The sequence below is a fragment of the Henckelia pumila genome, chromosome 4, assembly GCF_033568475.1.
Source record: "Henckelia pumila isolate YLH828 chromosome 4, ASM3356847v2, whole genome shotgun sequence".
Classification (NCBI taxonomy): domain Eukaryota; kingdom Viridiplantae; phylum Streptophyta; class Magnoliopsida; order Lamiales; family Gesneriaceae; genus Henckelia; species Henckelia pumila.
In genome coordinates this window covers 57,579,022-57,593,876 of record NC_133123.1, presented here as the reverse complement: position 1 = coordinate 57,593,876, position 14,855 = coordinate 57,579,022, and the positions used below count along the sequence as shown (strand labels likewise).

At 41.9% G+C, this 14,855-nt stretch overlaps 1 protein-coding gene across 1 annotated transcript; it reads left to right on the top strand.

Moving 5' to 3' along the window:
- The first annotated feature begins 11,834 nt into the window (after window positions 1-11,834).
- Window positions 11,835-14,362, top strand: LOC140861039 (uncharacterized). The gene is made up of 4 exons (XM_073264046.1): window positions 11,835-12,251; window positions 12,387-12,761; window positions 13,135-13,353; window positions 13,601-14,362. Exons 1-4 carry the CDS (start codon window positions 11,835-11,837, stop codon window positions 14,360-14,362), a joined length of 1,773 nt encoding a protein of 590 aa, XP_073120147.1.
- Window positions 14,363-14,855: the final 493 nt, after the last annotated feature.

Below are 14,855 nucleotides of genomic sequence, written 5' to 3'. Positions count from 1 at the left end.
GTAACTGAATACAACTTAAAGAATGAAATCAAAACAACTCAGGATGGTCTTTACGCATCCTGTCCTCAAGCTCCCAAGTAGCTTCCTCAGTGCCTTGGCGCTGCCATTGAACTAAAACCAAAGGAATGACTTTGTTCCGTAAAACCTTATCCTTATAATCCAGGATACGAAGAGGTTTCTCAACATAAGTCAAATCCTTGTCTACCTGAACCTCAGACCGCTGCAGAATATGAGATTCATCCGCCACATACCGTCGCAACAGAGATACGTGGAACACGTCGTGAATACTGGATAGATGCGATGGCAAAGCTAGTCGATAAGCCAAATCGCCAATGCTCTCCAAGATCTCAAACGGACCGATAAATCTGGGAGACAACTTGCCCTTAAGGCCAAATCTGAGAATCTTGCGGAAAGGTGACACTCTCAGAAACACTTTCTCCCCGACCTCGAACTGCAAGGGCCTACGCTTGATATTAGCATAACTGGCCTGACGATCCTGTGCAGTCTTAATCCGTTTCTTGATTTGATCAACAATATCTATTGCCTGCTGGATAAACTCCGGTCCCTCAGCCTGTCTCTCCCCCACTTCTTCCCAGAAGAGTGGAGTACGACAACGTCGCCCATACAACGCCTCAAAAGGTGCCATCCCAATACTAGTGTGATAGCTATTGTTGTAAGCGAACTCGATCAACGGCAAATGATCCTGCCAGGCTGAACCAAAATCCATGACGCATGCTCTAAGCATATCCTCTAACGTACGGATAGTGCACTCTGACTGACCATCAGTCTCCGGATGATAGGCTGTACTCAAACTGAGAGTAGTACCCATCGCACGCTGAACACTCCCTCAGAATCTAGAAGTAAACCTGGGGTCCCGATCGCTGACAATGCTCACAGGCACTCCATGAAGTCGAACGATCTCCTGAATGTACATCCGTGCCATGCGATCTACAGAGTACTCTCGGCTATAGGCAATGAAATGCGCTGACTTGGTGAGTCGGTCCACCACAACCCAGATAGCATCACAGTTCCTCGGGGATACCGGCAAATGGGTCACAAAGTCCATTGTGATAAACTCCCATTTCCATTCAGGAATAGGCAGACTGTGAAGCAATCCTCCAGGTCGTCGGTGCTCTGCCTTGACCTGTTGACACACCAAACATCTCGAAACAAACTGATAAACATTGCGTTTCATTCCCTTCCACCAGAAACGAGTACGTAGATCCTTGTACATCTTGTTGCTCCCAGGATGAATACTCAACTTAGTGCGATGCGCCTGAGACAAAATCTCCTCTCGCAACTCTTCATCCTGCGGAATCACAAGCCTACCAGACAAACACAGAAAGCCATCTGATTGATAATGAAATCCAGACGAGCTACTCTCGTTAGCTAGACGAGCTAAACGTTGGGTCTTCGAATCAGACATCTGAGCATCTTGGATCCGCGAATACAAGGCTGGCTCAGATAATATCGCAAACATCTGGATACTCTGCATACCTTTCTTATGCTTGAAGGTATAACCTGAAGTACAACAATCACTGATCGCACTAGACATCGAACAAGTCTGAAGTGCGGATAGTCGCACCTTGCGACTCAAAGCATCAGCGGTGAGATTAGCAGCTTCCGGATGGTACTTAATCTCACAATCATAGTCCTTAAGCAAGTCCATCCAACGTCTCTGCCTCATGTTCAACTCCGCCTGAGTGAACAAATACTTGAGACTCTTATGGTCGGTGAAGATCTCAAATTTTTCGCCATACAGATAATGACGCCAGATCTTCAAAGCGAACACAATGGCTGCTAATTCCAAATCATGGACTGGGTAGTTGTCCTCGTGAAGCTTCAGCTGTCTAGAAGCGTATGCGATCACATGCCCATTCTGAGTCAGGACACAACCTAACCCCTGAAGAGAAGCATCCGTGTAAACTACATACCCTCCAGATCCTGACGGTAATGCCAACACCGGCGCAGAAGTCAACCGCCATCGAAGCTCACAGAAATTCTCCTCGCACTCGGAGGACCACTCAAAATCCACACCCTTGCGGGTAAGCTGCGTCAACGGTCAAGCTAACTGAGAGAAGTTCAGAATGAAGCGACGATAATACCCTGCTAGACCCAGAAAACTACGGATCTCAGCAACTGTCGTCGGACGCGACCAATTAAGTACCGCTTTAATCTTGCTTGGATCAACAGAAATCCCCTCCCTGGATATGATATGGCCAAGAAAGACCACTCTATCCATCCAGAACTCACACTTGCTCAGCTTGGCGTACAACTGCTCATCTCGAAGAGTCTGTAGTACCAACCGCAAGTGAGAAACATGCTCTTCCGTATTACGTGAATACACCAAGATGTCGTCAATGAAGACCACGACAAACTTGTCCAAATACTCCCTGAAGACACGGTTCATCAGATCCATGAATATAGCCGGCGCATTAGTCAAACCAAATGGCATCACTAGGAACTCGTAATGCCCATAGCGAGTACGGAATGCAGTCTTGGCTATGTCCTGATCACGGACTCTCAACTGATGATACCCAGATCTCAAATCAATCTTGGAGTAAACTGATGTGCCCTGCAGCTGGTCAAACAAGTCATCAATACGAGGCAACGGATACTTGTTCTTCACAGTGACTCGATTCAGCTGCCGATAGTCAATGCACAGCCGCATCGACCCATCCTTCTTCTTCACGAAGAGAACAGGAGCCCCCCAAGGAGATACACTAGGGCGAATGTACCCCTTGTCCAAAAGATCCTGTAGCTGATTCTTCAACTCACGCATCTCTGACGGAGCCAGACGATACGGTGCTCTAGAAATAGGCGAAGTACCCGACATCAACTCTATGCCAAACTCGACTTCCCTAGCAGGAGGAAAACCCGAAATCTCATCAGGAAATACATCTGGAAATTCATCCACAACAGGAATGCTCTCTATCCCAATACTCTCAGCGGACAAATCAACTGCATAGATAAGGTAGCCTCCCCCGCCAGAATCTAGAGCTCGACAGGCTCTCAAAGCTGATACCAAAGGCATCGGGGGTCGCGCTCCCTCACCATAGAAAAACCAACTCTCACTCCCCTCTGGATGAAAGCGTACTAATCTCTGATAGCAGTCCACTGAAGCTCGATAGGTAGTCAACATATCTATTCCCAGAATGCAATCAAAGTCGTCCATCGCCAGGACCATGAGATTTGCTAACAGAATGTTCCCTTCGAACTCTAAAGGGCAACCCATCACTAGACGCTTAGCCAAAGCAGATTGGCCCGTCGGAGTAGAAACGGACATCACTACGTCTAGTGCAATGCATGGTAACTTATGCCTCTTAACAAAACGTGCAGAAATGAAGGAATGAGCTGCACCAGTGTCAATAAGTACAAGAGCAGGTATACTATAAAGCAGAAATGTACCTGCGATGACTTTCTCATTCTCCTCCACAGCCTGATCATGTCTCAGGGCAAACACCTGGCCAGAAGCTCGTGGCCTCAAATGAGAACTCCCAGCAGACTGTCCCTGCGACCTCTGCTGTACGGTGGCCTGAGAACCCGATCCTGAACCCGATCCAGAACCGCCTCCCCCAGACAGTGGACAATCCCTCCGGATATGACCAGTCTCTCCACAATGGAAACAAGCTCCAGAAGCTCTACGGCACTTGTCGGATGGATGGTTCTTCCCACAGTGATCACACTTGTCCTTCTTACCGTAACGACAACACCTCCAGAACCAGAGGAAGAAGAAGATCCAGACTTCTTGAAAGTTTGGGCACGGGGACCCAAAGAACTAGCAGGCCTCGACTGAGGAAAAGACCTGTTCCGCCGAATACTGTCCTCCGCCTGGTGACAACGACTCACCAAACCCTCGTAGGACATGTCGTCGCCAACCGCCACACGGTCATGGATCTCAGGGTTAAGGCCCTGAAGGAACAGATTATACTTCATCTCTAAGCTATCAGCAATCTCGGGGCAATAGGATAGCAGATCAAAGAACCTCTGCTGATACTCATCGATAGACATGGCTCCTTGTCGCAGACTCAGTAGCTCGCCTGCCTTCGACTGACGGAGTGCAGGAGGAAAATACCGCTTTTGGAAAGCTGTGCGGAACTCGGCCCAGGTGGCCACTACTCTCGCCGCAACAAAAGGTGCAGAAGTAAACCTCCACCACCTACGCGCACGCCCATCCAGAAGATAGCCAAGGGTCTCCACCTTCTGCTCCTCGGTGCATTGGAAAGTCTGAAAAGTCGTCTCCATGCAGTCTAACCAGTTCTCCGCATCCTCCAGAGACTCACCTCCAACTAAGGGCTTAGGACCCATAGCTAAGAATCGACGCACAGTGAAACGCTCATCGTCATGATGACGATGACGCCGTTCTGGACGAGGCTCCCGGTCGGCATCACCCCAACGCCCACCAACACTGCCATGAGAACTCCGGTCGTCACGATTTGCCATCTACAAAAATACCTTAAGATGAGACTAAATCCCAAGAATTCTTTTGCATGCTCTGATACCATAAATGTAGTGACCCTTACCCGGATCACCTACTAAACAGAACTTATGCATGCAATTTACTTAGTAAAACAGATATCAGAATAAAACTGCGGAAAAACCATAAACAATAAACAATCCCAAGTAAAAGGAATCTGTAGTTTGTCCAATAATAGACAACCAAATCGAATAGCTGTATAAACCCAAACAACGGTAATAAAATCTAGACGAAGCTCCAGCTGGCCAAACACTGACTAGCCCCTCCTGGATCCACCCTCCTCGTCCAATCGCAAACCTGCCCCATGGAATAGGGTGTCCAAAAAATACAGAGTACGAGACATGAGCATAAAATGCTCAGTACGAGAGTATGAGTATACATGCATGCAAAGTGAACTCCCTATAGACTCGAGGTCAAGGATCAGATAACAGAGACAGACCGGGCCCTGGTATGTAGCATGCTGTGCCGTCGCTTCAGGAGGTGGCTCCCATACCGAGATAACCGTGGATACGCCGGACCCAAATCAATGGAAGTCCATCCACTAACAGGATAGGGTACAACCCTACTAACAGACATCTCGAAAGAGATACAGCAAGATGCAAATGAATGCAGCATAATATCATGGCATATAAATCATGCAGTCACATAATACATGCATACTCAGTCAGGATATCTCGAACAGTACTTTCGTACCTCAAAACAGTGCAAGCTCTACCAACTCTAGGTCCACGCCTACAGTTTGCTCTACACTGCCAAATGATACTACTATCATTAAAGTGCTCTAAAAGCCTTAACTAAGCTATTGCATACTCCCAAATATTTATAGGAAGCAAAAGCTATACCTTCGTCCGTCGTTAGCCCTTTGATGTCGATGCCTCCAGAACTTGGGCACAACTCCGCTACGACTACCGAATGCCTCGCCGACCTCCGGACCAAGCCTAAGAAAACTAGAACAGCTCCAAAAGGACTAGAATGGAAAGGAGAACTCGGAATTGGCAAATGAAAGTGAAGCCTCGGCCTTCTATTTATAGACAACGATCGGAACTTCCGATCCTTGATCGGAACGTCCGATCCTGCCATCGGAGCTTCCGAAGATCCTGATCTGCCATGTGTCAAAATATCACTTGTTGACTCCGTATAGGGGTGATCGGAGCTTCCGGTCCGGATCGGAGCTTCCGATCTTGCAACACGTCATGCCTGACGTAATATCGATCGGAGCTTCTGATCCTGTTCGGAGCTTCCGATCCTGATCGGAGCTTCCGAACTCACCTTCGGAGCTTCCGAACTCTCCCCAAGTAATTATGATTAATTCCTTAAATACTGATTTTGGTTACGGGCTACTACACAAACCAACTCATGTCAATAACAATTCATCAATTTCAACTCGATATCAACCAAATCTCAAACCCTTATTTTTGAAAATCACCAATAAAATCATAACAATTCCAAACGTCGTTCTTTTTTCGATCCGTCTTTGAATAAACCATCTATGCTAGTTAAAGAATAACATATCCAAAAATAATCAAATTCCATCGACATCCAAAAATCGAAGTATAACCGATTGAAGAAAAGCTTACGATAGAACGAAGCCTTCGAAGCCGTGATCGCGAATATATCTTCGAATTAAATTTTTGTCGGACGGAACAAGCAAAATCGGAAATCTCCAAGCTTGAAATCACGTTAATTGAGAGAACAATGGAGGGAATACGTTTGGAGAGAATTAGGAAGGAAGGAGAATTCCTTGTCATGTTTATAATATGACTAAGTCAAAATAGCCAAAATTTCCACTTTAGTCCCTGAACTTCTTATCTCCAAGCTTGAAATCACGTTAATTGAGAGAACAATGGAGGGAATACGTTTGGAGAGAATTAGGAAGGAAGGAGAATTCCTTGTCATGCTTATAATATGACTAAGTCAAAATAGCCAAAATTCCACTTTAGTCCCTGAACTTCTCAAAAAATTCAAAATAGTCCTTGATCAAATATCAATTCAACCCTTGAATTTTATAATCTCAGAATATCAATAATAATATCAATTAAGATAATTTTGGGGCGTTACACTTTACACTCTGGAGTTCGAGTAAGACAAAGATGGTTGGCAGAGTGAGAATATCTCCAGTGAGGAAAGAGATGCTTGATTTTGTAACCTAAGTATGATTAGTTGAGATACCTAAGCTGCATATGGTGGAGTGGGACTCTACGAGTTGCAGTGGTATCTGTCGCTTTGACATTAATTAGGATCAGTGCTCTGTTGAGAGAGAGCTAGGTCTTTTAAAAGACTAGCTATGTGATTTATTGATCCGCTCTAGACATGGTTTACACGGTGATTGAGATTATATTTTGCAGTCTCTTGTGCGATTCAGAGATGCGCTACTATTAAAAATAAGTATGAATGTTTTCAATCGGTTTTTTCTTAGTAGTAGTGATCAGACGAGGAAAATGACAGTAGCTGAGACCTGCAGTCTTTTGGGTCTGGCAGGATTATCATCATTGACTTTTCGGAGTACGTTTGATGCAATAGACTTTTGCCGTGATTGTTTCATAGGAGTAGATTCGGGTGCTAAGTAAATTTCTACAAGTTTTGAGGATATAGCACCATTGGATATTTCAGTTTGTGGTTATATAGACAAATGGGTTAGGATTCATTAAGACTTACTCTTGCTAGTAAGGAGATTAACCGTATTCTTGTTTAGAATACTGGGAATGCTGTCTCAAGTATTGAGATAGGTGTAACCGTTCGATGTGGATGGTTAGTGCCAGGAGTTGTAATACCAACATGAGTATCCAACAGATTTTGAGATTTTAGTTTTCAGGAGATGAGCCTAAAAGTTTCTATACTGAATAGACAAGTGGATGTGGACCACGACGTTGTCATATCGCGAAGGACCTGCTGGATTCTTTGCCATTATCGCGACATTAGTATTTTTGGGCATAATGATTTAGCCTATAGTATTAAGTACGACTCGGCTATGTTTTCTGGGAAATGGTTTATTCGGAGATTTTGACTCCGGGATAAGAGTTTTTGCAAAGTTAGCCAATAAGAAAGATTGTAGACATTTCAAGCCATGAATTTACAATGGAATTGTATCGGGTCTATCTATAGATGATATTTGAACATAGATTACATAAAGGAGTTTTGCGGAAGCAGTGTATTTTCAGAGTTAAATTGTGATTAAATGCAATTGAGTAATCGCAATTCCGCATGGGTGTTCGGTGGCTTGTTGAGTTTTAATAACTCAGAATGGCGTGCCTGTATTGTTCCTTCAGTACTAGTTGGTACCAAGTAAGTGATTAGAGGAACTACTCGTGTTATGGATGATGACACTAATTTACGGTGTTGATAGACATAAGATTTTCAAGAACCGATGAGATGATTTTGGTACAGTCTAGTAGGAAACACCACCATATCAATTACTTGAATTATAAAATAGATATCATAGGAATCTCGATATAGTGTGGTATCAGTGATCTTGATCAACTGTCGATGAGTTGGGATCGGCAAGGAGGCAATGTATTGCTTGATGGTGCGACGAGATTGTCAGAATCTTTAACAAGATTCATTGGGATTTCAAGGTCTTGCTTAGTGTGATTTGATGGAAATATCCATGTGAGTTATGAGTATTCAAGGATAAAACTAGTCTTGTGTATCTGCTCGGGTTTTGGGTGATTAGAATGTCACATGAATTCTTCCATGCGACTAGGAAATTTGATGATTGAGTTTGTTGGCTCGACCACCGATGATTATAATTCGGACCGTGGGAGGTTCTAGAGTTTTATATCAGTTAGGAGGCATTAGTTTAATTCCAAAAAGACTGTATTCAACTACTCGATAGTAGAATAAGGTAGATTCTACGATAGAAAGAGGGATTTTGTATCTATGGTCGGACATGAGATTTTGGGGTAACTTGTCCGCTAGTTTGAACTACACATTTTTCAGAGTATCGTGAAATTTCAGTCAGTAGATTCCTGACTGGAGAAGGATTACTACACCAGTTTCAATACTATGAAAGAAGTGTGTTGAGATGGAACTAGATTAAGTTCTAAGTTCAATTATTGAGTACAACTGTGATCCAGCAGGGATGAGTCGTGTTTGTTTCCGACGGGACATTTTGTATTGATAAAAGCTAGACTTTCTTATGGTTTAGATCTAGGATTTATAAGTGGTTTCAGGAATCTTGTTGAAAATACATTATCATGGTTGATCAAGACCTGATTTCGAGGACGAAATCTCTTAAGATGGGGAGAATGCAGTAACCCAATTTCCATTCTAGTAATTATAGTGACTAAGCATGTTTAGAATGGATAAAAACATGATTAATGAATTTTCTAATGAGTCTAAGGGTTTGAAAAATGGATTCAGAACATTCGAAAATGGCCCGGAGGTTTTCAAGTGATCGGGAGGATCGGATGATCCGAACCCTAGGACCAAACCATCCGAAGTATAGAGAGTTTGGAAGCATGATTGAAGATCGGAGGATCCGTAGAGATGGACGATCCGAAGATGGATCGGACGATTGAATGCGTCTGGATAAGTAGATATAGATTTGATTTGACAAGAACAGGAGATCAGATGATACGAATACTTGGATCGGACGATCCGAACTGATTTCGTAAGAAGTAACGTCATAACGAGAGACACATGTTTGGAGGGGGTTAACTGGAAAGATTGAACGATCCGATCTTAGGGACCAGACCATCCGATCTATGCCTATAAATAGGGGTCGAGAACCCCCATTTCCGCTCGCACCATTTCCTCTCCTGTCCCATTCTAACTCGGTTTTAGGAGCTTTTAGGTGCTCTTTTTGAAGACTAGGAGGCGAAGGAGAGCTGCCGGAGTTGTAGCGGAGTTGTGCCCAAGTTTTTGAGGCTATCACCATCAGTGGGCTAACAACGGATGCAGGTATAGTCCGAGATCCCTAAAAATATTAGGGAGTATCTATTAGCTCAGTTAAGGTTTTTAGAGCATTATTAGTGATGCATGGTTATCTTGGTTTGCAGGATTGGACTTGAGTACTCGGGTGGCTAGGTTGCTTGAGTTACATGATTTGAGGTACGAACATACTATCCAAGATACCCTGGTTGACCATGCATGTTCTATGTTTGCATGTTTTATGTGGCATTGATTATATGTGCATTTATTATGTCACGGATATTATGATGCATGCATTGGCACGTCGAGCATATTTCCATTAATTCTACATGTAGAGGGGTCGCTCAGCCCCATCATACTTTGTGGTTGGATTTCATGATTTTGGATCCGGTAATAATCCCACGTGTTTATGGTATGGGAGTCACCTCTTGATGCGACGGCCCAGCGTGTTACATACCATGACGTCTTTGACTGAACAGTTTTCTGGATAGGTTTCCAGTACGCATTCATATGTATTTGTATTTGCATTCATAACATGTAGTGACCCAACCTGATGCGATCATGGAAAGCTCGCATGTGTATAAAGTGGCAAGGAGTGTTCGAGATCCATTGGAGTTGCCACATGGACCAATAACTAGGAGCTGAGCTAACAAATTCAAGAAGGCACTTCAAATGTTGATGTTAAATTATCAAGATGGAATGAGAGCACTTGAAGATCAATTTGGGAGTTGCCTATGCGTCCTTGAAGTGTTAAAAGTAAAAAAAAATGAAGAAAATAAAATTCGGACAGAAGGATTCTCGCCCGAGCGCATTATTCTTCCGCTCGAGCGAACCCCTTAAAAGTTTCGGGCAGAGTACCTCTCGCTCGAGCGCGGGTTGTGTCCGCTCGAGCGAGCGAGTTTTTCCGGGAAAAACATACACTTCTGCGTGTTGTGTGTGTGCATGGGTTTTTGATAACTTTTGATTATTTTGAGTATTTTAAGCCTACTAGGAAACTTTTTAGATGATATCTTTGATATCTTTAGGCAATATTCTTCATTATATTTTATTTTTGATTGTAAACTATAAATACTTTGTTTATTTTCATTAATAACATAATTCAAATTCAGTTTATACACAAATTATTGAAATTCTCTCTAGAATTTTTTTCAAAGCTTTGCTTTGGCTTTTCAAATCAAACTTTCTCAGTTAATTACTTGGAAATGTTTGTCAATTGATTTCTCACTGAAGATTGTCAGATACAAGTTATCTGAAGGTTTTCTTTGGTTTCGATTGTCGTGATTTCTATTGTTAATCGTCCCGTCGATTAAAGGTGAAAATCCAAAAAATTCTATCAATTTTACTTGTTTCAAAGATTGGAAAAAACTCTTTGGATCTTTTGATTATTGGTTAGAGGGTGCGATTTGATTTATAATCGTGTTTGCTAATCTTACTCATCAATATTTATATCATTTGGTATCAAAGCGAAGGTTTTTGATTCAAGTAAGTCGTATCCTTCTTTAATCTATATTTTTTCTTTGTTCTTCATTCTTCGTTCATCGTTCGTTGTTCTTCGTTCTTCGTCTATCTCATATCAAATTTCTGTGCTACAAGTTATAAATTAAAAAAAAATAAAAATAAAAGTCTGTCAAAAATAATTGAGAGGGCCGAAAATTTATCAAAAAAAAAAAGAAGAAGCAAAGTAACTTGTGGCCAAGTCCGTTGTCTTTGTTCATCCTTGGGTGAGAGTTAAAGTTAATTGTCCAAAAAATTCCTTACTTGTATTTGTTCAATCTTCGTGAGTCAATTTTAAAGCGTCTAAATGTTTTGAACTTGAAGGTTTGATCTTTTACTCTCCAAAGCAAGACCTTACCACAAATTTGAGTGAAAAAGGAGTGATTGAGTGATTCGTTTGCAGTGAACTGTGAGAACTTGTGTGAGGAAATTTATTACTAACGATTTTTTTGCAGGTACCATGAATCCTAATAAAGATGTTATTGAAAGTGTGAACCAAGGAATTTCCAAGGTTCAAATGGAGGCGTTGATGGGGAAATTTGCTAAAGTGATGAGGTCGAAGTTGGAACCTCTTCATGATCGGATGAGTAGATTGGAGGAGAGTAGTGGTAGTGGAAAAAAGAGTGGGAAGGGGAATGATTTTGAAGATGATGAGGAGAGTTTTGATGAGAATTGGGATGAGGAAAGAAGAGTACATGGGGGTAGACATAGGCGAGAAGCGGTGCATGGAAAATATATGGAGGGCAGTAAGGAGGATGAGAATATTAGTAGCATTAAGATGAAAATTCCAGCGTTTCATGGGAAATCTAATCCGGAGGCGTATCTGTAATGGGAGAAGCGTGTGGAGTTTGTGTTTGATTTTCATAACTATTCTGATCTTAAGAAAGTGAGGTTGGCAATGGTTGAGTTTGTAGATTATGCATTAATCTGGTGGGATCAATTAGTGACCACTAGAAGGAGGTGTGGAGAGCCGCCTATCGAGACGTGGGAAGAGATGAAGCGTGTCATGAAGAAGCATTTTGTACCTAACTATTATTATCATGAAATGTACAGGCGTCTACAGACTTTGAGGCAGGGTCCAAGGAGCGTAGAGGATTACTACAAGGAGTTGGAGACCACGATGATCCGGACAAACATTGAGGAAGATAATGAAGCTACAATGGCTCGATTCTTGTGTGGTTTGAATAGAGAAATACAAGATCAAGTGGAGCTTCGTCACTGTATTGATTTGGATGAGATGGTACAGATGGCCATGAAGGTGGAACATCAACTCAAGCGAAGAGGAGATGGCCGATTACCTTCCGGTAGAGGATCATCGACGTCTTGGCGTCCAAACATTGCAAAACGGGAGGATAACAAGCCAGTGTACAAACCAAAATCTGACACCAAATTGGAGGCACCAAAGCAAGTGGTAAAAGGTACATCTGAAACTTCTAATGCTCGATCTAGAGATATTAAATGTTTTAGATGTCAAGGTATTGGCCATATTTCTAGCCAATGTCCAAATAAGAAATTGATGATTATTAATGCTTGTGGTGATGTGTAGTCTGAAAGTGATGGGGAAAATTATGATGATATGCCTGCGTTAGTAGATCCTGATGATGAGGATGAGTTTGGGGCTGTTGTTGGTGAATTATTGGCAACTAGGAGAATTTTAAATACACAACATAAGGAGGAGGAAGAGAGCCAGAGGGAAAATCTTTTTCATACTCGTTGTTTTTTGAATGGGAAGATGTGCAGTATTATTATTGATGGCGATAGTTGTACGAATGTTGCGAGTTGCAAACTTGTGGAAAAATTAGGGTTGACTCTTGTAAAGCATCCTCATCCATATAGGTTGCAATGGTTTAATGATTGCGCGGAGGTGAGAGTTAATAAGAGAGTTGTGGTGCCATTTTCTATTGGCAAGTATGTTGATGAGGTTTTGTGTGATGTGGTCCCTATGCAAGCGTGTTATATTTTATTGGGGAGACCGTGACAGTTTGATAGGAGAGTGGTGCATGACGGGATTAGAAATAGATATTCTTTTGTAATGAAAAAAAAACCTATTGTAATGTTGCCTATGACTCCAAAGCGACTGTTGTAAGATCAAATGAAAAAGAAAAATAGAGACGAGGCCGAAAAAAGAGTGAACAAAAAAATGAGATGGCCTTAGAAAAAAAAGAATGATAAAAAGATAGATGAAAAAACAATTGAGAGAAAAGAGGCTGAAAAAAAAAAAATACATGACCCAAAAGAGTGAGTTGAGAGATGTTTTGAAATCTCATGTTTTACTTGTGTTGATGTTTTATAAGGAGTTCCTCCTTAACACAAGTGATATAGCCGGAGATCTTCCGAGCAATGTTATTTCTCTCTTGCAGGAGTTCGATAATTTATTTCCGGAGGAGCTACCTCAAGTATTACCACCTTTGAGGGGGACTGAGCACCAAATTGACTTGGTAACCGGGAGTGCATTGCCGAATCGTCCAGCCTATAGAAGCAATCCGGAGGAAACTAATGAGTTGCAACGGCAGGTAAGTAAACTTCTAGATAAAGGTTTTGTGTGTGAGTTGATGTCACATTGTGTTGTACCTGCATTGTTAGTACCTAAGAAAGATGGCTCTTGGCATATGTGTGTTGATTGTAGGGCTATCAATAACATTACCATCAAGTATAGACATCCTATTCCTAGACTAGATGATATGTTAGATAAACTGCATGATGCTATTGTGTTTAGCAAAATTGATATTAATAGTGGTTATCATCAAATTAGGATGAGAGGGAGACGAGTGGAAAATCGCATTTAAGACAAATTATGAGTTGTATGAATGGATGGTTATGCCTTTTGGTTTGACTAATGCACCTAATACTTTTATGCGTCTCATGAATCATGTTTTGCGTGAATTTATTGGAAAGTTTGTGGTGGTGTATTTTGATGATATTTTGGTATATAGTAAAAATTTGGATGATCATGTGGGTCATTTGAGAGTTATACTAATCACATTGAGTGCTGAACATTTATATGCTAACTTGAAGAAACATGTGTTTTGTACAAGTGAACTCGTATTTCTTGGTTTTGTTGTGAGTGCACAAGGTGTGAAAGTTGATGAAGAAAATGTGAGTGTCATTCGGGATTGTCCGACACCTATGTCCATTGGTCAAATTAGAAGTTTTCATGGACTTGCGAGTTTTTATAGGAGGTTCGTGAAGGATTTTAGTACATTGGCGGTGCCAATGACTGCGGTTATCAAGAAAAACATTCCGTTTCATTGGGGCGAGGAGCAAGAGAAGTCTTTTATTATCACTAAGAAAAAATTGATTAATACTCCTTTACTTGTTTTGCCTGATTTTACTAATACTTTTGAAATTGAATGTGATGCATCAGGTGTAGATATTGGAGGCGTCTTGACACAAGGGGGACAGCCAGTGGAGTACTTCAGCGAGAAGTTGAGTGGAGCGTCCTTGAACTATCCTATCTACGACAAGGAGTTTTATGCGTTGGTGAGGGTACTCGAGACGTGGCACTGTGGCAGCACTACTTGAGGCCAAAGGAGTTTGTGATTCATACGGATCATAAGTCCTTGAAGCATCTCAAGGGGCAACAGAAGTTGAATAAAAGACATGGCAAATGGGTAGCATTCGTGGAGACCTTTCCTTATGTCATCAAGTACAAAAGGTAAGGAAAATGTAGTGGCGGATGCATTGTGCCGAAGGTACGTGCTCTTAACTACTTTAGATTCTAAATTTTTGGGGTTTGAGCATGTGAAGGAGTTGTATGCGAGTGATGATGATTTTTGTGAGATCTTTACATCGTGTATGCGTGGTCCAAGGGATAAGTTTTACTTGCATGATGGATATTTGTTTAAAGATCATAAATTATGCATTCCTAAGACTTTAATTAGAGAATTACTTGTTAGGGAATCACATAGTGGTGGCTTAATGGGACATTATGGTGTGGCTAAAACATATCAAATTTTGCTTGAACATTTTTATTGGCCGCATATGAAGCATGATGTTGAGAGAATGTGTGAGAGGT

Excerpts from the sequence above, each read along its gene's own strand:
- LOC140861039 (XM_073264046.1), top strand. The coding sequence starts at position 11,835 with ATGAAGCGTGTCATGAAGAAGCATTTTGTACCTAACTATTATTATCAT. Across the intron at positions 12,762-13,134 it reads TTGGCAAGTATGTTGATGAG|GAGTTCCTCCTTAACACAAG; the intron begins GTTTTGTGTGAT and ends ATGTTTTATAAG. Across the intron at positions 13,354-13,600 it reads CTAATGAGTTGCAACGGCAG|GGAGACGAGTGGAAAATCGC; the intron begins GTAAGTAAACTT and ends TTAGGATGAGAG.